The following is a 23,977-nucleotide window of genomic DNA, read 5'->3' on the forward strand; positions in this document are numbered from 1 at the left end:
TGGCCGATCTTCAGTAATCCGTCTCATTGCTCGGGTCCAGACATGTCGGTTCCTCCAAGTGTAGGTAGTTCTACTCTATGAGTAGTTCGAACTATGCAGCCTCCAGGCGAGTGTTAGTCTACGGAGTAGGCGAGTATCTATCCAAGCATTGGGGCTTTGCTGCGGGGTAAAACAGCCTCACCATGCACACTTAACATTTCTTTGAAGCACTCACCTAGTACAAACCAGGCAGTGACACTGGTTTGGAGATATTAGCTACCTACCTACCTATACGGGATAAGTAAGTCGTCTTGCATCATACTCATCTCAAAGCTTGCCGTCGTGAGTGCAAGGGTCCCCCCACCCGAATGCATATTACGTGCGTCACCGCACGCATGGTATCGAATCCTTATCTGGGTTCCATCCATAATACTAAGCCGATTAACTCGGTAGATCAATTCCCGTCGGCAACGTATGTATGTATGTATGTAGGGATGGAGGCACTAGTGTATCTAGTATTCCTAGTATCTTACTGGCTATCGACGTACCCAACCTACGGATTAGGTGCAGTGGTCAACCGGACCTGACACTCCCCTTGCTTTGTTGGCGTCAGGGATTTCTGGGTTTCGGCAGGGCACGAGGACAACGACGAAGGGCGCGCAGGCTTGCATCGGCGATAGTTTCGATATTTTGTGTACCTACCTTACATATGTCTGTCTGTCTTCTCCTACCCACTTGGCATATAAGCCACCGGCTCGGTTAGCTTCCATTTTATCCCACCTGCTGCCCAGCTTACGCGATTCACATCAATGCATAATCAAGTTCTTTTTGGACCCAAATCCTACCTTCTTTTTCATATCAAGAGACCACTCACGCTCGTCATAACCCCCCTCAAGGTTCCCCCATGGCATACTGAGCGTGATGTGCCGATAGGTGGAGCGAGTCCCTCAAACCTTAAATATCGCGCGAAAAAAAAAACCACCCCCTTTCGTCTCTACGCAGATAAATGGCATCATAAAATCCCTGGGCGATACTCCGCGGAGACACCCAAAGAGAGAAGAAGAGGCTTTTTGTCCATTAGTGCAACCATCACTTATTCAGCGCTTTGACTGTACTAGTACAAGGTCAATTTTGTTAATGAGTTATGGGAGAAGAGAAGAGGAAGTCAGAAGCCGAGATAACGATCACCACCTCCTTTAAACCCGAGGAATCAGCTATCCTCAGCCCTTATCTTTTTAGTCATTTTTACCCCACTCAAAACACCTCTTTAGGTATTCCAACCTAACTCCCGCGCCGTCCTCCGATATCGTCCGCATTATTGGTTGTCCTTTTTTTGTACTCAACTCTCAGTCATATTTGATATTTTGCTTCTCCAAGTACAGGATGAATGCGCAAGTATCATTTCTAGTAAGATCTATGCCGATATATCCAAAAGGTGACACAGCGTTTTCGCCACTAACACATATTACAGGACGGCGAGCTCAGCCTAATTCATATTCCACTCAACCTCTACCCTACACTTCTTCAACCAATACTTCAAATTCTTCTACCCCAAAAGGAGTCTATTCTTCAGCATGAAGATGATCAGGGAAATGGCAGTCCAGTCGCGAGCAGTTCGAGCAGAAGCTGGTCTCAACTTGGCTCGCGTGATCAGCGGCCATTCCTCAACGTCAGCATAACACCCATCGAGTGCTCCGTCGTGTGCCAGACGACATGGGCAAACAGTGTTTTCGAGCCGGCTCTCCAAAAACTCGGCCAGGCTGCTAGGGAGAGGGTTTCCATTTCAAAGGAATCGTATGTGGCGCTGTGCGTTATAAGTGCCGGCATGGATGCTGGGTCCCGAGTCGTCGACCTGTCTTCGCCATTGGCCCTTGCGGGGATTTCCATCTTTTTTATCACGACGTACTATTCCGACTTTATCTTGGTGCCGAGCAAGGATAAAAAGAACGTCGTGCAAGCCCTCCTGGCTAGGGGGTTTGAGTTTACCGACAATGGCGACTCGTCCTCCATGATGTCACTGCCGCGGTCTGGACTGGGCTCGTACCTGAACTCGCACGTCAACAGTGGTGCCGGCAGCACGATGGTAAGCAGGAGAGGAAGTTACAACGAGCATGATAATGCCACCCCGGACTCGCCGTTACCTTCCAACGCCGACGAACTCCAGGAGCGCACATTCGCTCTGCTCAAAAAGCAGAGTGTGCAGCCGACAGTGGACACCAGTCTGAGATTGGTGCATTGCTCCGGGCACGAGACTTCGTCGCACCGCCTGGATGGGGAGATATCGGCTGCATCCCCGACAGCGCACCTCAACCGCCCATCGCTTAGTAGGATGAACACGGGCAATGGATTCAGCAATGGGCACTCCCATCGGACATGGGTCGACACGGTCGATACACGCCTGTACACGTGTCTTGTGGCGGCACTGGCTACTCAACCAAAGTTCCTGTCCGTCACGTTGGCACAGGATGATCCGCCTTCTCTGCTTCTTGACAAGGCGCTGGTCCCCATGTTTGGCGAGTCGCTGATAGGAGAGGCAGGAGGGGAACTCGCGCCGATATTTTTGGACTTGGCTACATTGCCCTTTGAGGCAACAGGAATTGTTTCGGGAGTAGCAGGGAGGCTGGCCCGAGAGATGTCTGACGAGGGCCCCGAATTGTCTTATTTATCGACAGCGAGGGCAGGCGCAGTAATACTGTCGCGGGAGCAGTCGGCCAAAGCCATTGAGATATTGGGTCCTCTGTTGTCGGGAGATACTTGATCCTTTAGGAAGAGTTATATAAGAATGCATCTATAGGATAGGGTAGGATAGGGCAAACAAAATAATAAATTGCTTACCAAATGATTCGATCCGGAAGTAGGATTGTTTGATATGTTTCGCGGTATTCGAACAACAGAAGTTTGCCTAGTTTGCCTCCCAACCAACCTGCTTGTTTGGCAATGACATACCGATTTGGATGGAATCAATCACTTTCCCGGTCCCTTTTTCTTGCCGGAAGCCTCAGGAACTAAGCCAGCCTTGACAAAAGAATCTCTTGCAACCTGGTTGATGACAGCAAACCTCCTAGGTCCGAGCTTCTGGCCACCATACCACCTTGTCACGACGACCATGACATCCCACAGGTCCATGAGTTGCATCAGATGCAGCAGCCTCCCGCCCGCGGCAGTCTCTCCGTCATCATCGCAGTCCTGGAACGAAGTCTTGCCGTCTGCACCCCGGATCCGCCAGGCCGTCATGTTGTGCGTCGCCGCGCGCACCTTCTTGTCCGTCGCGAGGAGGTGGGCGACGTACGACTCGGCCTGGGCCGCCGAGGTGACGTGGGCGCAGCGGGCGACGAAGGTCGACTTCATCTCGACGTAGACGTCGGACATGATCCAGGGGGGTTCCGGGCCCAGGGCGTCCTCCGGAGCGGACACCTTGCGCGATGCCGTGGAGGTGCCTTCCTCTGCGCCGTCATCCTCTGCTTCTGGCGGCTGAGCGTCGTTGATCCCAAGCTCCTCGGTCAATCTTGTCAGCTCTTCCAGTGCATCAAATAGGCAGACGATGCCGGGCTGAAATACTCGACCGAGAGCATCACGGAATAGCTCAAGGTCACGAGCGGCAGCGCCACGCGGCCGGTTCTGCCCTCCCGAGCTGTGCGTGCCTAGAACAGATGGGGGATCGTCCGGATAGCCGGCGGGAAACTGAAGACGCAGCGAAGAGGTCTCTCCCTCGCCTGGGATTTTGAGAATGTAGGCATCAGCGGCCTCCGCATCGTTACCGTCATTGTCCGATGCTGGCACTAGCGTCCCTTCCCCGTAGATGGAATTCAGGGCCTCCACCTCGTCCTTTAACTCCTCTGACATGACGGCCGCCTGGACAAGATGTGTAAGCAATTGATTGACTTTCGCACTGGATATAATGTTTTATTCTTTGCTTCTTAGAGCTGCTGCCATTTTTTCTTTTCGTTTTGTTGGGTTATTTTTTTTTCCTCCTGGGAAAAGGAAATGTTTGCTAATTGATTGTTAGACCCCGCCAAATTCTGTCACATCTTCCCCACATTGATATTCTACTTGTCTGCGTTGTCGGGCCAGTGGTTTGTCATGCTCTCCCACTGCTTGCTATTCGGGATTGCCTTTGAATTCAAAGGATGAAGTATAATATATGCAACTCTGGTTGAAAATAGAGTATTCTAGATTAGTGTCTTTGCTGAGTTCCTAGGCAGCTATATTTTTGATATTTTATATGAATAGTACCCTAAGACCCTCACATTATTCAGCTCTCTCATCACGGTTGCATGCGTAGTTGGCGATTTGGCACTAAAACTCAAGATAACAGCGGGCATCCGATCACCGGAGTCACTTGGTGGTTATCGATCAACAAAACACCGCGACCACAAGGCATCAAGCAGCCACCGTCCGCCCAGGTCTGAAATCTAGCATACAGAAAAACACAAAATAAGGGAGCAGTTTTATCAATATTGTCTAGAAGCAGCAGACATGACTGAGACACCTAGCTCGAGCGGTGGCACCGAGACGCCCAAGACATACACGGCCTTTTTCTACGGTAACGTAACACATGGCATATTTTCTGAGGTCTTATTTTACGCCTCATCCACGCTGACAATAAGACGCAGGTACCTTGGTAAGGCGCAGTCAGCAAAGTCCTGGAGCTCGGGAGGATTTGATCAAAGGAGTCACTGACCCACCGGATTCGTAGATGGCCTCCGAGGTCTTCTTCACAGTCTGTTTCCGTATGGCCGACCCCCCGCAAGCGCTTAAGTCCGAGTACACATTCCGTCCTGCTATTCTGCATGGTTACTGTCGACGAAGGGTCAAGTGAGTGTGCCCCTTTCGTACAGACTGATAGCAATACCCGGGGCTCTTTGATGGCAGCCTAAAAAAACCGCGCAGCTCTCACAAACTGCCAGCCGGGACGAAATAATCATCTGTAATAAACTTTTACAACGACTGACTGAAAACAAACTTTGAACGCATTCCCTCCTCAGGAACGCCGACTATCCAGGTATTGTACCAGATGCGGAGCACACGGTACGCGGGACCTACGTCACAGGCTTGACAGAGGCCAACATGGTCAAGCTCGACTTTTTTGAGGGTAGTGAGTATGACCGTCTACCGGTCAAGGTCAAGCTGCTGGACAAGGTCGGTGACGACAAGGGTGAAGGCAACGTCGAGGGCGCCGAGGTCGAAACCACGACGTATGTCTTCAAGGACAAGGCTCTGCTCGAGGACAAGGAGTGGGATTTCGACCACTTTCGCAACGAGCGCATGAAGCACTGGACAAGGGAGGACTACTGCTTCTCTGGTAGGATGCTTTTTTTTTTTTTTTTTTTTTTTTTCCTTGAACAAATTTTGGCTGTATTGTTGAAAACTCGCGCCACATGTGCCCCTTTCATTTGCGCAGAAAGACCGAGATGACCTAAATCCTACGGCTGTCGCCTGAGTGTGTTGAGTTGCTGACCAGTCATGCAAAAAAAATTACAGATTAGGCGGCGAGCCGGTGGACGCTCTGGGGAAACATGAGCTTCACGATCAGCCCTGGAGGTCCGAAGGGATGGAACGGGCTGTTGCAGGCGGTAGCAGCTGTAGCTCAGCTGTGAAGAGGCGCCTTTAGGCACCAGTCAGTCATGACACTCTCACGACAAGCTGAGTCGGGTGCATCTCCGGCGCATCCATGCCCAGGGGCGCCAACCCAAGTCATGGTCTGCCAAAAAAAAAAAAACCAAAAAAAAACTTGACTGCTGTGGTTCGCCCACACCCCACAAGGGATGAGCGTCGCCAACCACAAAATCTCCGGAACCTCTTCTTCTTTGTATCGGATATAAAACGACAGGTGGGCCGTGCTTCTCCGGGGAAAACAATCAACACTTGCAAAGGAGTATACCTCACCAGCGTCGAAGAATACTATCCAGCCAAGCTAGCTATCGTAGACACATACATCAAGCAATTCTTTGGCGTTTACTTTAATTTCTTTCTTCGTTTCGAAACATGTGATGCAGCTCCTGGTTTGAATTGCTGCAAGCTGCGGGCCAATCAATTGGCGGTAACCGTTGACGTAGGTTGGGCTGCAGAGTATGGATTCGCTCCGCTAGTTCCATGGCAATATACTCCGGTACAGTACTATTACTATGTATTGGAGAATAGTTGAGTCACATGCGCGATTTTGTTAATTCCCCGTTTCGCCTTACCAATATGATCGTTATTTAACGCCACCCTGATCTGATTTTTTCTGTCTTCGTACGTGATAAAAAATATCTCATGGGGGCCGTTGAATACTGGTTAATTCCATCAACTACGTAATTAATGCCCATAATAAACATTGCGCATACCGACAAGGGTGCGATTGAGGGAAAACAAAAAAGAGAAAAAAAAAAGGCGCGCGCGAAGACGAAAGCTCGGATGAAAAGCTTGGATAAAGATACAGGGCCAGCTGAGCAGATCTCACAAGAAGTTCATGCGTTGGGTTGCCTCTTAATGCCAAGTCTTGAAATGCTCAGCTTGCACGTGGCTTTTTTTTTCGTCCCCAGCTCAGTCCCTGATGTTCACCGAGAAAATCTGGTCACGTGAAGGATATGGAATCGGCGTAGGTAAGCAAGGTAAGGTAGGGTTCCAAAGGTTCCTAAAAGTAGCAGCGCTTTCGCAAACCTCCGGTGGGGTTGGTACCTTGCAGGCTTGGCAGGTCAAGGTCGTTGAAAGTCCAGGGGATGCCGGTCGAGATCCCGGGCGGTGATCCCCAGCTGCGCCTCTCAACGCACCCTCCAGCCCACGGCCAAGCCGGTTTTCCGACCCTTTATTTCAAGCAAATGGAGATTTGCGCTATAATGCCTAATTATTGCCGCAGTATTCTTCAGTATGTGGCGGTGGCGACGGTTTTAAGAGCCTCAACCAATTGCTTTGTGATATGGCTTGACGGGTAGAGAACGCAGGACCCATCTCAGGCCCGTTCAGCCGCCCACCCTATAGTATACGCCGGTAGTGCGTGCAGTACTGTATGTATAGCAGTGCAACTACCGGTACAAAGCTTGCAATCACATCATCAGATCACCTAGCCATTGGGGTGTGGCTTGATCGATGTTTTGGTAGCAAGCCTTGCAAGCCCCAGAATTGACGGTTCGCCGGCCGGACCTTTTTTCGCGATTGACTAACTCAGAATATCGAGGCCGCCTAGGGCTTGCCGAATAAGGGTTGACACACACTTGCCCCCTGAGAATACGCAGTCCAAACAACAAACAACCCAACAAAAACCATATCCTTCTACAGTACATGCAGTACATGACACATTATTTGTTGTTTTTCTGCCTAGATCCCTCTAGTTGGCGTCGATGAATGTTTTAGACTGCTCATGGTGTCGACACCATTTGTCTCTGACGCACTGCAGTGTAGTATTGTACCTCAGGTTGCGTCTTTTAAAGCACGCACGAGCCAAAGCCAAACAGACCGATCCCCACGCGGCTGCTACCCTGCCTTCTCTCCGCTTGCCAAGACTTGTCAAATCGATTTAGCGGCCAGTCGATATTCCAGACGAAAAGTTGGCATGCAAAAATCCGTTCGTCTTGTTTGTTTAGTCAAACAGAAATCATGCATGCAGCTTTAGCGTGATGAAAGTTTAGCAAATTTTTTTTTTTTACTAGTCTTGTCATCCTTTCTTTTTTGCTCTCCATCCAATCGTTGGGTGCTGAACAAATAAGACCTCTGGGGGTGAGCGGGTCGTCGAATATCTGAAACATGGATGTTCAAGGGGCTTCTGCCCTTTCTTTTATCCTAGTTTCACCCTTCTGCAAGAACCGCTGAATATGAGGGCTAATTGGTCGGCCCTTCAGTCCTTTAGCCTTCTTTTTCGCTGGAGATAATGAAAAAAATGTCATTTTTTAATTATGTGTCTTTTTTGAGTGTATGCACCTTTATTCTTCCGACTACAACGTCTCGGCGTCACAATTTACTTGTCTTCACCTGCGGTAGTAGTTCAATGCATGGGTAGTTAGTTAGTTAGGTATAGGTAAGTAGTCTACGAAGTACATCCGGATGATTGGCGCAGAAGAACAAACGGGCCGAGGGCAGAGGCGGAATATCGCATGCGCTCCAATCCTTCCGGTCCATCAACACACATCAACACATGTTGCTACTGTGCTGTACAGTACCCAAACTGCCCATGACCAAACGTGCGACGGACCCCATCATCCATTGTAGGATTTAAAGTACAAAAGTATATCGAACCGGTGGGATCCTGGCAACCTGGGAGTCCACAGGTCATAGCTTTCGACCAGCCCCTCAGTTAAACGACCAAGACAAATGCCTCGAGGTGACGACGTCGAGGGTCCACTGCAAGCATGGGAATTGAAGAGATCGCATTCAAAATACTTGCGCCCAATAAAATGTGTTATGCGCACGTACATAGATGAGTGTGTGCGATTCTGTACCACGACTACCACGTGCAACGCACGACAGCGGAGCATCTGTCAGGGCAGTCGGCTGTCGAAAAGAAAAAGAATAGAAAATAGACGGACGTTGCATCCTGTTTTTCTTCTGACGGGCTTAGTATGTAAGAGGTACAGCAAACAAGACAGGCCAGCAAACGCGCACGCTAGAGAGTACTTGGACGCTAAAAAAAAAAAAAAAAAAAAAAAAAAAAAAAAAAGCCGGCGCATGCTTGGTGGGCACTAAAACCGGATTTTGGCCCCTGAGTACCTGCATAGAGGCATGTCAGATGTGGCTACCATCGCGCACAAACCGCCCAAAAGTACCTCATTGCAGGCACTGTACCCTCACTCATACCTCTCACGTTGAGTTCTGATATAGCTCACGTCAGATATTATTTAAGGAAGATTTTGTGCGTTTGTGTGCTTACACCGCATGGAAAAGGAGGAAACGTAAGGATGTGTACGAAGTATATTTTGTCAATCAAGGGTAACCTCGACCGAGAGTCCCGGAAAGGTCCACACTCAAATGGACCCCCCGGAATCCACTACCAAACTGGTGATCAGAGTCGCTTGCCGCCACGCCACGGAGGCCGCCGCGACAACACCCGGGGACCCATATTCGCCTCTCGTCGCTGGCTCTACCACGTACTATACGGCTTGACGGGTAGGCTGGGAATTCGGGAACTAATTGGAATACCGTAGGAAGGGAATTCCGTGTGTGATAGGGACCCTTCTGGACTGGATTACGAGACTAGCATTGAGGGGAGCCGTGGTTGTCGATGTCTAGGCCCAGCCAATGTCGCAGCCATCACAAAGCTGTAGTAAACCGACCCATTCCATCGTTAAGGCCGAAGAGGCGCTGAGCTCTACGCTGGGGGCGCTCTGGTTGAGTGCTTGTGGGCGATATGTTTTGGAGCGCGCGGCTATGTACAATATGTCGCCATTTCCTCTTTCTGGCGTCACTATATCCGGTGATCGTAAATGTACACCCCTTATGCGATCATCTGCAAGCCAAGTTTTGGAAATACGCAAGGTACGGTATGTTTAGCTCCAACATCTCATCCATGAGTAAGTAATAGAAACGCACGTCACTGGAGCCATCGTGTCTTTTTTAGCTGTCGTTTTCTTTTTTTGGGATTTTTTCGTCCGAAAAAACAAAAGAACACCACAAGGGTGAGGAAGGCTGGGAGAGCTGAACCCCTCAATGGCAGACCCGCCGACCCACCAAAGGGGGCGGCTAGACAGGGGTTGAAGGACGTGGCGCCGTACTGTTGCCCAGTAGAGGAAGGCGAGCTATACGCCTGACATTCGCATGCACGGAAGCGGCACATGCCTTCCATCGGTTCTAGGCAAGGTATTGGAGGATACACGCGCGCTGGGAACACGACAGCCCAGGTCAGATTTTTTTTTCTGGGGCTGGACCAAAGGAACCGAATACCGTCCCCCTCTCCCTCCTCCCTCCAGGTCCCATGTCCAATACTACCATAACCACTTGGCTCTTTTTTTTTTTTTTCTCTCCTCTCAGTCCCGTTTAAATCGTACTCCACTTTAGTGACTGTACCTTCTAGGTTATTTGTCCTACTCCGAAACATGGCGGCACGGCCACAGTAACCTATCACGGGCTAGGACGGATCTGCCAGGAACACACAAATGACCCCGGCTGACGATCCTTATGCCTCGACCCGCAAGGGGCAAGGTTGGAAAAAAGCGATGGGCTGAGCTCTGAGTGGTAGGAAGCACCCCTGCAAGCACATTCAGGGACAAGGGCGTTCCCCTAATTCTGGTAGAGTATGTGAGATGGATGGCTACCGATGGCTTCGTATATCATGGCTCCCCTTTTTTACTTTTGCCTTCTTCTTTTTTGTCCCTCTCTACCTACCATCCCGCATCATCCCCGTTCATTCTCTTGCGCCTCGTGGCCAATCGTCTTTGGATACCCCTTCCTTTGCTCTGTCGAGCCCTTACCTTCTTTTCGGGATCTAGAATCAATTGGGCTTTAGCTCCATTCCTAGAACCACATTCATTTTTTGCCATCCAATTCGTAGGTTGTCTTACCTCGTCACGCAAGACACGGCAGCTTTGTCTCTTGCCAACAAATCGATATATAAGACTGGGATCCCAACCTCCCAGCCTTCACTTTCTCTTGTCCAACTCATCATCGACAACATTCACAGCTTCATTCTTTAGGACGGCTACGCCTCCTCTGACTTCGTTCCTTGTCTTGTTTGACTTGCACAACAAATACTAGCCCGGAGCAGTACCTCATTCCTTCATATCAAGTCAACAAACAAGATCTTCAAGTGCTTGCACTCATACACTCTCTAAGCTGCCTGTTTGTTGGACCCCTTGTCTTCAGCAGCACCTTTTTTTTTCATTTCAACACATTTCGACTATCAGTGTCCTTTTCGATTCGATTCTTGGAAACAACCAAACCCAAATTTTATTCTTCAAAATGTACTTCAACAGCATCGCTACCGTCTTTGGCCTGGTTGCCAGCGCCAACGCTCACATGCTCTTGGCCTACCCTCCTCCTTTCCCCGGTAACCAGAACGGTCCTCTTGGAGATGGTATCAACTTTCCTTGCCAGGGCAAGATGTCCGGTGGCACTCCCACCACAATGTCTCTCGGATCCACCCAGAAGCTTACCTTCCAGGGTGGTGCTACCCACGGCGGCGGCTCTTGCCAGGTCGCTCTGACCGACGAGACGGCCCCCACTGCCGCGACCAAATTCCGCGTCATCACCTCGATCCAGGGCGGCTGCCCCCTCAGCAGTGACGGCAACAACGGAAACGATGCCAGCGCCGCTCTCGACTCTGGTCTTCAGTTCAAGATCCCCGACAACATCCCCGCCGGCAAGTACATCCTGTCCTGGACCTGGATCAACCGCATTGGCAACCGTGAATTCTACATGAACTGCGCCCCGGTCACGCTCACTGGAACCGGCGGTGACAAGTCCAATCTTGACAAGCTCCCGGAGATCTTTGTCACCAACTCGCCCTCGTCCAACACCTGCCAGACTCCTGAGGGGAAAGGTAAGCATTTTCCATTTCAGTTCCGAACGGCCACTTGCTCTGACTTTGTTACGCATGGATTGGACGCTGACTTGATTTATCAGACTACATTTACCCCAACCCTGGTGCGGTTGTTTTCAACAAGGGCGACCCGTCGAGGCTCGTTAAACTCACCTGCCCTGCCAACACCCCTGGTGGTCAGGCCAGTACCGACAGCACCGGCAGTGGCAGTGGCAGCAACAGTGGCAGTGGCAGCGGCAGCAGCCAGGGCGACAAGCCCGCTAACACCGCAACCCCTACTGGTGGTAGCAAGCCGACCTCTTCCCCTCTCCCTGGCAACGGTATCAAGGCTCCTGCGTCTGGAAACAACAACAACACCGCCGATAAGCCCGCTGAGCAGCCTGCTGCCACACCTACTCCCACTTCCACTTCCACACCCAAGGCCCCCGCCTCAACGCCTTCTGCCGCTCCTTCTGCTCCCTCTTCTTCGCCGGCCACTGGCAACAGCGGTTCGGGTAACAGCAGCTCGGGCTCGGGCTCGGCCAACGACGAGGGAGCTAGCTCCGGCGGTGCTTGCACCCCCGGTGAGTTCAAGTGCGTCGGCGGCAACGCCTTCCAGCAGTGCACCGCCGGCAAGGTATGGGCTGCCCAGATGCAGATGGCCACCGGCACCAAGTGCGACTCAGGCGCAGTCACCACCTCCCTCTACAGCCTCTCCAAGCGCGAGGTCAGTTTCCGCGCTTAAAGGCATTGCGAGTTGAATGCCAGGGCGATCGGAGAGAGAGACGCCTTAGATGGCGGTGTGTATTCACTTCTTGTACGAGTCTTTGGCTCATTTTTTAGGGACGGGATTTTTGTGTTCACGACATTCATGCATAGGCCGGCTTGGCGAAACCAGTTCTGTACTTGTTCTTTTTTATGTTTGTTTTCTTTTGTCGACTCGGTTTGGACATATGATACCATTCTTTCCCCAATCCTTTGGAAAGTATCTTACATTCTACTGTACATAGCACATTTTCTTCACAACTTTTTACGGGTGGGCGGTTACTCTCAAGGTGACGGACACCAACAAAAAAACAGGGGATCAGATGATCATACTCAGCATACACTTGCAATAGACATTGCTCTAGCGAAAATTTTCTTCTTTTTTTCAAAATCGCAGTCGCAGCCATAAAAATGCCTCTTCACATTTTCATATGATAATATTTATCCAACGTTTTCCGGTGATCACCAAAGTCAATAATTGAGTTTTTACCAATACCCAAACCGTGCTATATACTGTACGCACACCGGTCATCTACCTTGTTCGGACTGGTCTCTTGACCCAGAGTTGTGGCCCTGTCAAGCCTGTTTTCCACATCAGCCATAATTCATGAAGAAAGAAGATTTTGCAAAACGGATCTGCTCGAGCCAGTCCAGTAGGGCATTTTTTTTGGCGCGTGAACTGGCCTGATCAGCGCTTCCTTTCTCTATGATCGCCCCAATGGCCTGTCCCATAGGTTTCCCGCCCGTCCGCCTTTTCCGTTGCTTTTTTTTTTCTTTTCTCATGTATAATATGCTCATATTTACCCGAGCAAAGATGATCATCCCGAATTTTTACTGTGACAATTGAGATATCCACACGCCAGCGGAGATGAAACCTTTTGGCCTGGGAAATTTTGGTTCAATATTTGCTGCCCAAGTCACTGTTCTACTTTTTAATCCCGACGACGACCAAGTTCCGTGGACTCTGCCTGTAATCAAACACCGGCTCGACCCAGGCGTCTTTGACATGGTCTGGGTGCTCTTTGAGAAACAGCCACCTGTCGGTAGCGATCAGCGACTCGACCACACAGGCGCTGAACGCCATAAGGCTCCACACCGAGGAGAGCTCGTTCCTGCGGTGTCCATAGCGCTGGTTGTAGCTTTCAATCTCCTCGTCCGTTATGTCCGATACCTTCTCCTTGATTACAGCACTGTATTGGCTATAGTCTTCGTTTGTCATGAGCTTGTCGATCGCCCCCCGGATGTATGCAGTCAGAGACGTGTAGCACTGCTTCCTCAATGAGCCAATGATTACGGGGTTGGTGCTCATGTTAAATGGCGTCTCCTTCCATCCCTCGCCGCCCGTGGTCGGACCGTCGGCGACATCCTCGCGGTAATAGAGCTTTGTGATGGCCCCCCTGTCCAGTAGGACGCGCTGGAGCACGGCCCGGTAAAAGTGTCGGTCGTAGAAGCCTGCACTTTCAGCCTCGGTCCAGTTTTGCGGAGCTTGACACGCCATCATCCGCGCCGTGATGTTAAGCCTCACCCCTTCGGCTCCGTTTCTGCTCTTGTACGTGCCGAGACGATTGCTCATGGGGAAACCCTGTGGATCTTTCCTCTCCTCCTCCTTGCGGACTCTACCATTGACGCTGTCAAATGTGGGCCGCTCAAACGCTGGTTTGAAGGTCGGTGGGCCCAACCGCTCCGTCATCAGATTGTAACAGCACCCGACGATTGCGACCGCACGGATCGTTGGATTCATGAGCATTGATCTGATGCCATAGTGGGAGAGATTACCGCAGGAGTGTATCGAGACGGCCAGCAGCCGCAGGTCCAGCTCTCGCCTATCCTCGGGCATCTGATCGCGTACTTGGCTCAGTACGCCTGCTAGATCTCCGGTCTCCAGCCGTCCGGCCACGTAATGAATATAGCCTTTGCCGGTGACTGGTAGGCCTGGATCGTAGTCTCCAATCTCCTTTCGCGACCTCAGGTCCGCAGCCGCAAACTCCTCCTCCGACACGACGGGTCCCATGGCCAGTCGTCTCTGTGTCTTCTCACTCGCCTTTTGTTTTTTCTCCGGTGTGGCCTTGCTGTCAAGATACTGCATATACGCCTTCTTGTTGCGCATGAGCTTGATCTTCCCCGCGACGCCAGCTAGCCGGTCCAAAGCCTTTGCGCCGTTAATGTTTGCCTCCCTGCCCTCGACCGCAATGATATGCCGGCTGTAGGGTTCTGCGGCAAGAGTGCGACCTAGGTAGTTCTGGCCGCTGCCAAAGTCTACCAGGTGCGAGATCTCTCCGTCGCTGCCATCGAATTCACCAGCCAGTCGGTTCACATAGTCGGCAAAGCTGGCAACCTCGTGAATCTTCTTGGGTTTCATCCCCACGGAGATGTGCCTGGGGAGCGTTGGCGAAGAGCTGCCAGCATGATGAGGCGAGACTGTACGCCTCAGGGAAAACTTTCTAATGTTCCTGATGTACTGCACCAGACTGGGTGGTAGGGGGATGCTGGACCCTTTGACAGCCGTGATAGTATCAAGATTGTCTCTCATCAGAAAATCCAACAAGGCCCATGGCTCGGCCTCGAGAAGGAATTGCTGCCATTCTTCTGGTATGGCGCCATAGAAGACTCCCGGTTCGGATGCAAAGAAATCCAGAATATGCACTAATTAATGTTTAGTTCTAGGCTCGTCATATACACAATACTTTTTGTCCTTTTAGGTTTGATAACAAACAAAATGAAAAATAAAGCAGCAACCGAGGAGAGTCTCACCCCCGCCACAAAGAATTTGGAAAACATCAGTTGTGGTTACGAATTGGAGGAGTTTTTCGACGTAGTCCTCCTCGGATTCAAACTCGTCCGAAATGGGAAGAAGTTTCCTAGGAATCATGATGCCAATATGTTTTCTCTGCTTTCAGATTAGCAATGAATGTTGATCAGGAACCAACTAATAAAGAGTCTGCAGTAACGGGGGGAAAAAAAAAGGTTATTCGTCTCTAGGTTCCATCTCAGGGTAAATTCAAGGTGGGGGAGACATCCAATCCAACTCAAATACCCTAACCCTTGGCTGAAGACGCAGTGGCTGCACGCCCAAGGGCGTGTCCAAATTTTGCGACCCGCAGTCACGTTCGGGACTCAATTCGCGGCTCATCTTCGATGTCACTGCAGAGACCCATACACCATCGAGCCATGCGAATATAGCAGAACATCAAAGACCATCTTTGATACTGACCGACAACATGGTAAGCTATCGAACCGACTAGTTTCTTACTAAAGTCCCGTCCGTATAGGCAATCTGGGCTAACCCGTCTTCGACAAACAGGTGCTCATTCTCGGAGTCAACTTCCACGAGCAGAAGCTCGTCAGGGTACGTCTTGCACTGCAGACCAGACACCTCGATCATACGGCATTACTCCTAACGCACGATTTCGAATATTAGAAAGCTCTCGAAAGCTTCTGGAACTTGGGCCCCCAAAAATCCGCGCGCATTCTGGCCAAGTACTGCATCCACCCAATGGCCAAGCTGGGAACACTGCCACCAAAAACTATCACTGCTCTGACGGCCGAGCTGTCAACAATGAACATCGAGAACGAAGCGAAGAAGGTAGTGCTGGACAACATCAGGCGATTAAGGGACATGGGAACGTATCGCGGTCGTCGTCACGCCATGCACCTGCCTGTGCGCGGTCAGCAAACAAAGAACCAAACAGAGACCGCAAGGAAGCTCAACCAGATCGAAAGGAGGTTATAAGCCTGTGTTTGTTTCTTTGCATCGGCTAGGGACTGATTTTGGGGAGGTTTGGAAGAGAACGTGTTCGATTATTTACGTGAGGGCTCCGTAGCATAGAGCTGCGAAGGCGATATTGTACAAAACATCTGCCATATACTTTGTATGGCACACCTCAACAAATCAAGTCCATGATTTCTGTTTGCCATCTTTCCGGTCCCATGATTCCTCACTCGAAGGTCAATCCTGGCAGTTCATCCTCCATGGGAAGCTCACCAGCAGCTTGCATTTGCAAAGCAACTGCATCAACGGCCTTCCACACACGGAGCACGTTACCCCCTACAATCTTTGCGGCGTCTTCATCACTGACACCACGTTTCAGCAGCTCAACCACGAGATCGGGAAACTTTGATACGTCTTCCAGTCCCTTTGGCGTGTTCTCGATCCCATCAAAGTCGCTGCCAATACCGACATGGTCAAACCCGATGAGTTCACCGATATGCAAGATGTGCTCAACCACCCGGTCGAGGGAAGCTTCATGGTCTGGGTCCGGGCCCGGCAACCCGTTCTCGGCACCAACGTCCGCACATGAGACGAAGTCGGGAGAGAAGTTTACCATGACGACCGAGTTTCGATCTTTGACCAGCTGCAAAACGTGGTCCTTAACATTTCGAGGGTGAGGGCAGAGGGAGTAAGCACTGCTGTGGCTAAAGATGATAGGGGCGCGAGATCCCTCCCACCCGTGCTTTCCACCCAGCACGTCAATCATGGTCTCCTCGCTGACATGTGACAAGTCCACGATCATTCCCAGGCGGTTCATCTCCCGAACCAGGCGACGTCCCTCGCGGCTGACGCCGTGCCAGAGAGGCTCAGCCTTGCGGAGGGGATTCTCGAGGACGGCGGCATCAGCATAGCGGTTGTGGCAGTTATGTGTCAATGTTGCGTACCGCACGCCGAGGCTCTGATACTGACGGAGGTTGGCTACCGAATTACCAATCTGATGGAGGCCTTCCACGCCCAAGGGAGATATGAGCTTGTTTTCCCGGAAGGCCGCCATGGCTCTGCTGCTGTTGATGTGTACAGAGGAAAAATCGTTTGGATAGGCTGCCGTCAAGCGTGTGATGACGTCTATCTGCTGCAGAGTGTCACGAATACCTATTGTGCAGGGAGATATGGAATGAGTATGCAAATTTGGGCATGCACGCAATTGATGGGCTGGGGGATCATACTTTGAGAGTAGTTGTTATCCGAGAAATCAGTCCCATTATCGGGACAAGGCACAAAAACGGACCAGAAGGCACCTCCATTCTTACCAGCTCGCAGCCTGGCAAGGTCGACATGATAGGAGAAAGTGCCTGCCTCAAATTCCTCCCTGAACCGCTCAGTGTTGATATGGTTGTGGAGGAGAACACGGATCAGAATGGCAAGGTCGTTGTGACCGTCTATATGACTACCTAGTTAGATTTTGATGGTGTTCACTCCGTGAATGAGTTTCCGAGTTCTATAGCATACCGATCAAGGGAGTCTGTGAGAGTATTTGCTCCACGCGATTCTCTATCGAGAGGCTCGACGTTGGCCGCTTAGACCAAGGGCCACGACAGCTGTGTGAATGCTGCCAGAAGGGATTGAACAAAAATGCCAATGCCAGCAGGCCGGTCAAAAAACCCACAAAGATGTGGCTATTGCGAGTTCTGCCCGGCGCTTGGCTAGGAGATAGAGTGTTCGGGAATGCCCGAGAGCTTGGTTGTTTGGACCCCATTATGTGGCGCTTTCGTTGTATGGAGGTAGTTAGGAGTTGCCCAAGTCTGCATACGCCACGTGTCTTGCACTAATTAGAGCGCTTTTTTGCAAAGGAAAAAAATAAAAAAGAACAAAAATAACCGTATACGAAGTAATTAGTAAAAATGTGTTTTCCAATTTACTATCGTCAGCTCTCGTTGCCAGCCGATAAGCTAAGGGGCGGTTGATACACAGCGATCGAACAGACCAAAAAGTGCTTGGCTTACCTAGGTACCTACCTATCATCGAAACAGCCGGTTGAGTGGAACCCGCCGGAGCTAGTCCCCGCTTCTACTCCGCGCCTGCCGAACCTTAGTCACCTGTTATCGCCGACAACCATCGTAAGCAATATTGTGCCGCACGAATTTTCAGACAGCTTTGACCCGACTTTTGGAGATACGCTTTAAATTTGTATCTATATCCTCTGAGCTTATTCTTGAGGTTGGTAGTAAGCTGCGACTAATCCTAAGGTAATCACGAATGAAAAATTTCATCCCTTTATTGAGTATGACATACGAAGTAATAGATTGTTGTACTGCGTCTAGGTTCGTTCGTTCATTCGTTCAAGCTATTGCGCCTCCAATGTAAACAGGCACCTACCAAGTACGGTCAGTAACTTCTGCTCCGTAGATTACGAAATAGGGACCCTAGGTAAGGTAGGTAGACTAAGGGCCTTGGATAGTTAGGGTTATTAATAGTACTACCTACGTACACTTCGGGATACGAGGCAAGACTGTCCTTGCTCATGACTTACGTCGCGAGCATCACAATTAGACATTGCCATTTTTCACTGAAATTACCCCCAATGCACAGGTAAACCAGGCTAAACCCAAAAGTCATTTGCTCTTTCTGCGTAATTGGTTGCACTGATTCCTGCCGGGAGAATATGAGATGATGAACGCGCACAGAAGCTTTGGTTCATCAATTTTTTTCGTCTCATGTCGGCCGCACCGTTTCAAAACCCGTGCAGCAATCCTATGAGAGAACAGCAAGACTAGGATTTCAGTGCTCGGCACTGCTGGGCTGCTGTCAGGGGCCGTCAAACTGGGCTTGAATGTGGGTCTGGCTGGGATAGAAACATCAAGCTGTCCAGGGTTGCTTTAGTGGCAGTGGAGGAACTGGAGGCAACATGGACCTGACCAATCCCCACCTCGTCACGGAGGAATGGGGCAATTGGACCGTTGTAGCGGCGCAAGCTGAAATAATTCCTCATGTAGACTGAATATTAGGTCGCCCTACCTACCTATCTTTTCGTGGCAAGTCTAGCTCAATTGCGATTTTGCTTCTTGTGCAAGCAAAACAGTTTGTCTGACCTGCGCGCTCCAACCGCATCCTAATCTTAATTTACGCGGTCATTGTCTCCGAAAGCTAAACCTGACGCCAGCTACAGGCGTCTGATGGTTGGGTCTGCATCAATTTGATCGACGGGAGGCCAACCAACGATACCGCTTTTCGCCGTTTGGCGTACATGTATCTGCGTTACTGCCGCACCGCCACGCGATAGTACCCTACCTCCTGCAAGACCAAGAACTAGGTCTAGCCCATACGACGTCACGGCATCAAAAGGAGAAAGCAACTGGCTCCCCATTCTCCTGACTCTACCTTACATAATTCCGCGCCCAAACTGCGCCTTTAGTTCATTTTCCGAATTCCAAAAGATCGAAGTCGCGATAAGCGAGGAATTTTGTCTACCTAATTTACCACGAGCCCAGCTCAACCTTCTAGTCCGACCTGGTATTCCTTCTCCACTGGGACCTGGCTACCCCTTTCTCGAGCTGCCGTAATCATGCCGGAATTCAGCGATTCTTTCTGGTCCAGCGATTATGCTGCAGGTGAGCAAAAATCTTTTGGAAGCAAAACATCAGGAGGCTATCGGACTACTGTTTGTGCTGACCGCTGCTGCGCCTCGTACACTTTCAGGACTCGGTGTTCTCTTTGGAAAACTACAACAAGGAGTGCTAGAAAACCGGCAGGTGCTCACGATAGCACGCCTACGTGCCGAAGCCGAAGAAGCCTATGGTAGCAAACTTAGCGAAATCGCCCCAAGCGCCGACAGAATTCAGGGGGGATTTGGTCGCGATGATGGGGCAACCCTCAGGAAGGTACATGATCTTCACGAATGCGCCTACAAACTCTACAGTACCTAAGGCATGGCCTTCTCTGACCGCACTTAACCTCATCATAGGCCTACGAGGGCGTCCGAACCGAGATGCAAGAGGGCGCCAAGAACCATAAGAAGATTGCGCAGAGCATTCGTGACCTGGTAGTTAACCCTTTCTCAAGATGGTGCGATGCTCATGAGCAGCGCGTCCAGGACTCGCAAGACGAACTGCAATCACGAATCAAGGCGCACGACAAGCAAGCGGAACTAGTCAAGAAGCTTCGTAGCAACTACTTCAACAAGTGCCGCCTTGTTGAGGATCTGGAAGAGGAAAACAAGCTGGCGTTCCAAGACCCAGAGCACAGCCCAAGCAAAACATCCAACGTGCCCGAGATCAAGGTCGACAAGGATAACGAGATCGATGACGATGATGAAATGTACGAGATTGGTGACGAGATGTTCACTCGCGACCAGATCAAGAAAATCGTAGCTCATATGCTAGATCACATCAAGATGGGCGACACCAAGGTGCCGATATTGGGCACATATCTCAACACCTCTGCCGGCTCCGACATTGTCGAGTATCTTCAGCGCAATATGGGCACTTCGAGCGTGAGCTACGCCGAGCGCATAGGACAGGATCTGGTCAACCACAAGTTCCTGCGCCTGATCGGAAACGTGGGTAACACTTTCGCCAACAGTTCGCGCATGTTCTACCAGTGGCAGAGCAAGGCCTTCAGGATGGCCGGTGTACCCGAAAAGAAGACGCAACTGAACAGGACATTGTCAATGCCTTCAACCACATCTGAGGGCTCCGACTCACCGGTTGTCGGCGCCGTGAGCGAGTATTTGGAAAAGTGGAATCTCGTCAACACAGGACCTCCCAATGAAACACCTGCCGAACGCCTACGTCGCGAGCAACGGGAATCTGACGAGCGATACAAGGCTGGAGTGCGCAAGCTAGACGAGCTGCGCTGCGATCTCGAAGAGCAGATCTTTGTCCACCTCAGGTTCCTGGAACGATGCGAGCTCGACCGTCTGAAGGCGATTAAGACTGTAATTTTGGACTTTTCGGGCACCATTAGCAACGTCATCCCGAGCCTTCAGTCTGCAGTCGACAACATGATGTTGTACCAGGAGACTGTGCAGCCCCTTCGTGATTTGCGCTACCTGCTGGAGAATTACCGCACTGGAAGCTTTATCCCCAAGGTGGTGACATACGAGAACTACTATAACAAGGTTGACGACCAAACCTTTGGTGTCGACCTCGAGGCCCGCGCTCGCGCTGACAAGAAGCGCGTGCCCATAATCGTCACAACCATCCTCACATACCTCGACCACCACTACCCCGACCTTGAGGGTGATGAGGCCAGGCGCGGCGTTTGGCTGGTTGAAGTACCACTCTCGCAGACTCACAGACTGCGTAACAGGGTGAACAACGGCAGGGTTTTCTCCACAGAAGTATTTGCAGACTTTGATGTTCCTACGGTCGCGAGCTTATTGAAGCTTTACTTGCTTGAACTTCCTGGTAAGTTTTATCTGAAAGTTAACTGGACTGCCTCCTGGGTGCTGTTTGGAAGTTTTTTTTTTTTTTTTTTTTTTTTTTTTTTTTTTTTTTTTTTTTTTTTACTGACTTGAAACTGAACGGCACTAGACTCGCTTGTATCTTCCCATGTTTACGAGATCATCCGCACGATATACCAGCAGCCTGCAACCGAAGGTTCCGAACACTCAAGAATCGCAATCCTCCAACAAACGCTGTCGCAGCTGAGACTTACGAACATCGCCACGCTTGACGCCTGCATGAACCACTTTACTAGACTGATAGATCTCACTTCGGCAGACGAGGCCTATGTGGCAGCACTCGCAACTACTCTGGCTCCTTGCATCCTCCGACCCAAGGTTGAGACCTCGCTCACCATGGAGGAGAAGCATGCTTATCGTTTGATACGGGATCTTTTCCAGCATAAGGATCCTATTTTCAGCGAACTCAAGAGGATGTCAACACTTTCCCATTCTGCCTCGGTAGGAAGCCGCGGTTCCACACCCGCAGCCAACGATGTACCAAGCGACAGTAAGAATGATCGTCGGCCGCGCGCAATCAGCACAGATGAGAGCAACCGGCGGGCCAACATGGAGGAGCGCAACAGGCTGGTTCTCGAGAAGGCAGCTGGCAGTAGGAGTCGTGCAACATCACCTGCACCTGGACCCAGGGGCCACAGGCGCGACAGGAGCAGCGGCGGTCCTGAAACAAGGTTCCCTGTATCTCCAACAGCAACACACCACCCAAGGCACAGCGTAGGGCCGATCATGGGCATTAAGAGATCTAGTCTTGAGGTTCCAGGTGGCGAGTTCCCTGGCTCTTCAGGAAGCAGTGAAAACTCGCATGCTGGCAGCAATGGCACGTCGCCAACTGGTCTGGCAGAGTCGCCGGTTATTACCGAGATGATTGCTGATTCGAACGTCAACAAACGGAACAGTCTTGGGCGCAGCGGGGCTCGGTTTGTTGGCGGCCGGAGAGTGACGGGCCCTTCGGTCGCGGGTGGCGCGATACCGGAGACTTCTGCCACTGAGGGTGCAGCCGGCGGGGATACCGAAAGAGTCCGGGATAGCATGCATGGAGTCACACTGGTGGACAAACCAATGGACGACTAGTGAGCGGGCCAGGCCGATGATTGTAATTCAGTGTAAGTACATACAACCTACGAGCAAGCGGAAGGGTTTTGACTGGTCCATGTTGGTTTCCCCTGGGCCCAACGATTATGAGCAGCTTTTTGTTTCTTCTTACGATGATAGACGATGTATTGTAGCAATTGTCACGGCGGAATATTAAGAACGAATGACATATACCTTGCTAGACACGTGCCGCTGGGATCAGAAAGTAAGTGTGGCGTCCGGATAGTTTATCTGGACCCTGAGTACTGAGTACTCCGTACTGGGTTGGATTTTCATTTTATCTTTGTTTCCATGTCAGATGCCATGGCTGCATGTTTTCTTTCTTTGGCGTTTGGCTTCTCTGCTCTTCCTTGATGCAATTTTCTTTCTATCTCTGGCATACTTTCTTTTCCCCTTCTGGACCATTCTCTTTTCAATGCCTTTTGGGTAACCCAACCTGTAATACGTATCATTTTGCTGATTGCATTATATTGCTTGCGGCATACATCAGAGTCAACTTGCCCATAGCCTTTGACAACTTGGAAAGCCACGTATGTCAATGTTAGTGTTAGGCGTTAGACTTGAAACTAAGTTCTATGGAGTCGATGGACTATCTTTTTTTTTTTTTTTTTTTGGCCGCCCTGTCCGACATATGGACGCTTTTCTGAAACTAAACCCACCAAATGAGGCAATTTTCTTGTCGTTTGGTGCTTCTGATAAGAAGACCACCCGGTTCTCTTTTTTTTTTTCGATTTTGTTGGTGTTCTTTTTTTATTCATCGCCTCTCAATTGCTCCTACGGCACCGAAGATCAGAGCTTTGAAAGCTTATTAATGGGATGACCTTCTCTGTAAAACTGGCTAAGTTGACGTAGAAACATGTGTACTTGCAGCCAGCCACCAGCGAGATAGCGTGGCGGAAGCTAGGTATGCAAACACGAATCCCGCAAAGGTTGGCAAGTCAGGATGGCCCAGGCCTGTTGACGCTGTTCGGTTGATACTTTTCAAACTGGCAAATTACCATTGCACGTACCATCTATATCAAGGTCATCCAATATGAGTGGAATCGTTGAGAAAATGAATACATAATAAGGCTGACGCGTCGTTTGATGTTGCGAACGCAAATGTCATTCTCCGTCGTCGGAACAAAGCTGGCCCTGCCTCGGATTCGTCGGGGTTATCCCAGCTCACAAGGGAGACTCCGGGAATTCAATTGGGTTACAATCATCCAATTGTTTTTATTTGGAGTTTATATTACCGACCCTATTCTTAGAACTCACCCCACGTCGCCCATACTACGGAACACGGAGAATTGGTGATAGTTCTCACTGTGAATTGAATTTGGCACACTACTACGGAGTAGTATCAGCCGCTGAGGCTTTTTAACCTTGAAATCCACTGTAACAGGGAGCCATTCTACGGAGTAGTCCGTACGGAGTATGCATGGTTTGGATAGTGAGCAGCAAGCAGTCTTTATTAGCGACTGTAATTGCTCAGTCCCTGCAATCACACCATTAGCAATGCAAAAAAGCATCGTCGGACAAATTTTGAATCATGTCCTCTGCTGCT

The 23,977-nt window shown here is 50.5% G+C and overlaps 8 protein-coding genes across 8 annotated transcripts; 5 read left to right on the forward strand and 3 right to left on the reverse strand.

Moving 5' to 3' along the window:
• Positions 1–93: 93 nt before the first annotated feature.
• PgNI_01572 (uncharacterized protein) lies at positions 94–2,737 on the forward strand (the record flags this gene model as incomplete). Its single annotated transcript, XM_031121643.1, has 4 exons — positions 94–112; positions 313–455; positions 1,330–1,386; positions 1,451–2,737. 4 exons carry the CDS (start codon positions 94–96, stop codon positions 2,735–2,737), a joined length of 1,506 nt encoding a protein of 501 aa, XP_030986621.1.
• A 206-nt stretch (positions 2,738–2,943) lies between these two features.
• PgNI_01573 (uncharacterized protein) lies at positions 2,944–3,822 on the reverse strand (the record flags this gene model as incomplete). Its single annotated transcript, XM_031121644.1, has 1 exon — positions 2,944–3,822. The coding sequence occupies one exon, from the start codon at positions 3,820–3,822 to the stop codon at positions 2,944–2,946; it is 879 nt and encodes a 292-aa protein (XP_030986622.1).
• A 633-nt stretch (positions 3,823–4,455) lies between these two features.
• On the forward strand, positions 4,456–5,590 carry PgNI_01574 (uncharacterized protein; the record flags this gene model as incomplete). Its single annotated transcript, XM_031121645.1, has 4 exons — positions 4,456–4,527; positions 4,676–4,794; positions 4,965–5,281; positions 5,466–5,590. 4 exons carry the CDS (start codon positions 4,456–4,458, stop codon positions 5,588–5,590), a joined length of 633 nt encoding a protein of 210 aa, XP_030986615.1.
• Positions 5,591–10,046: 4,456 nt separating this feature from the next.
• PgNI_01575 (uncharacterized protein) lies at positions 10,047–12,601 on the forward strand. The gene is made up of 2 exons (XM_031121646.1): positions 10,047–11,425; positions 11,509–12,601. The coding sequence occupies exons 1-2, from the start codon at positions 10,846–10,848 to the stop codon at positions 12,147–12,149; spliced, it is 1,221 nt and encodes a 406-aa protein (XP_030986616.1). The 5' UTR covers positions 10,047–10,845; the 3' UTR covers positions 12,150–12,601.
• Positions 12,602–13,094: 493 nt separating this feature from the next.
• On the reverse strand, positions 13,095–15,038 carry PgNI_01576 (uncharacterized protein; the record flags this gene model as incomplete). Its single annotated transcript, XM_031121647.1, has 2 exons — positions 13,095–14,812; positions 14,921–15,038. The coding sequence occupies 2 exons, from the start codon at positions 15,036–15,038 to the stop codon at positions 13,095–13,097; spliced, it is 1,836 nt and encodes a 611-aa protein (XP_030986617.1).
• A 349-nt stretch (positions 15,039–15,387) lies between these two features.
• Positions 15,388–15,899, forward strand: PgNI_01577 (uncharacterized protein; the record flags this gene model as incomplete). The annotated part of the gene is made up of 3 exons (XM_031121648.1): positions 15,388–15,390; positions 15,471–15,515; positions 15,588–15,899. 3 exons carry the CDS (start codon positions 15,388–15,390, stop codon positions 15,897–15,899), a joined length of 360 nt encoding a protein of 119 aa, XP_030986618.1.
• Positions 15,900–16,104: 205 nt separating this feature from the next.
• PgNI_01578 (uncharacterized protein) lies at positions 16,105–17,634 on the reverse strand (the record flags this gene model as incomplete). The annotated part of the gene is made up of 3 exons (XM_031121649.1): positions 16,105–17,030; positions 17,105–17,317; positions 17,388–17,634. The coding sequence occupies 3 exons, from the start codon at positions 17,632–17,634 to the stop codon at positions 16,105–16,107; spliced, it is 1,386 nt and encodes a 461-aa protein (XP_030986623.1).
• A 1,258-nt stretch (positions 17,635–18,892) lies between these two features.
• On the forward strand, positions 18,893–22,599 carry PgNI_01579 (uncharacterized protein). The gene is made up of 4 exons (XM_031121650.1): positions 18,893–19,486; positions 19,575–19,756; positions 19,840–21,283; positions 21,410–22,599. The coding sequence occupies exons 1-4, from the start codon at positions 19,441–19,443 to the stop codon at positions 22,408–22,410; spliced, it is 2,673 nt and encodes an 890-aa protein (XP_030986624.1). The 5' UTR covers positions 18,893–19,440; the 3' UTR covers positions 22,411–22,599.
• The last annotated feature ends 1,378 nt before the right edge of the window (positions 22,600–23,977 follow it).

Source organism: Pyricularia grisea (genome assembly GCF_004355905.1).
Source record: "Pyricularia grisea strain NI907 chromosome Unknown Pyricularia_grisea_NI907_Scaffold_1, whole genome shotgun sequence".
NCBI classification, from domain to species: domain Eukaryota; kingdom Fungi; phylum Ascomycota; class Sordariomycetes; order Magnaporthales; family Pyriculariaceae; genus Pyricularia; species Pyricularia grisea.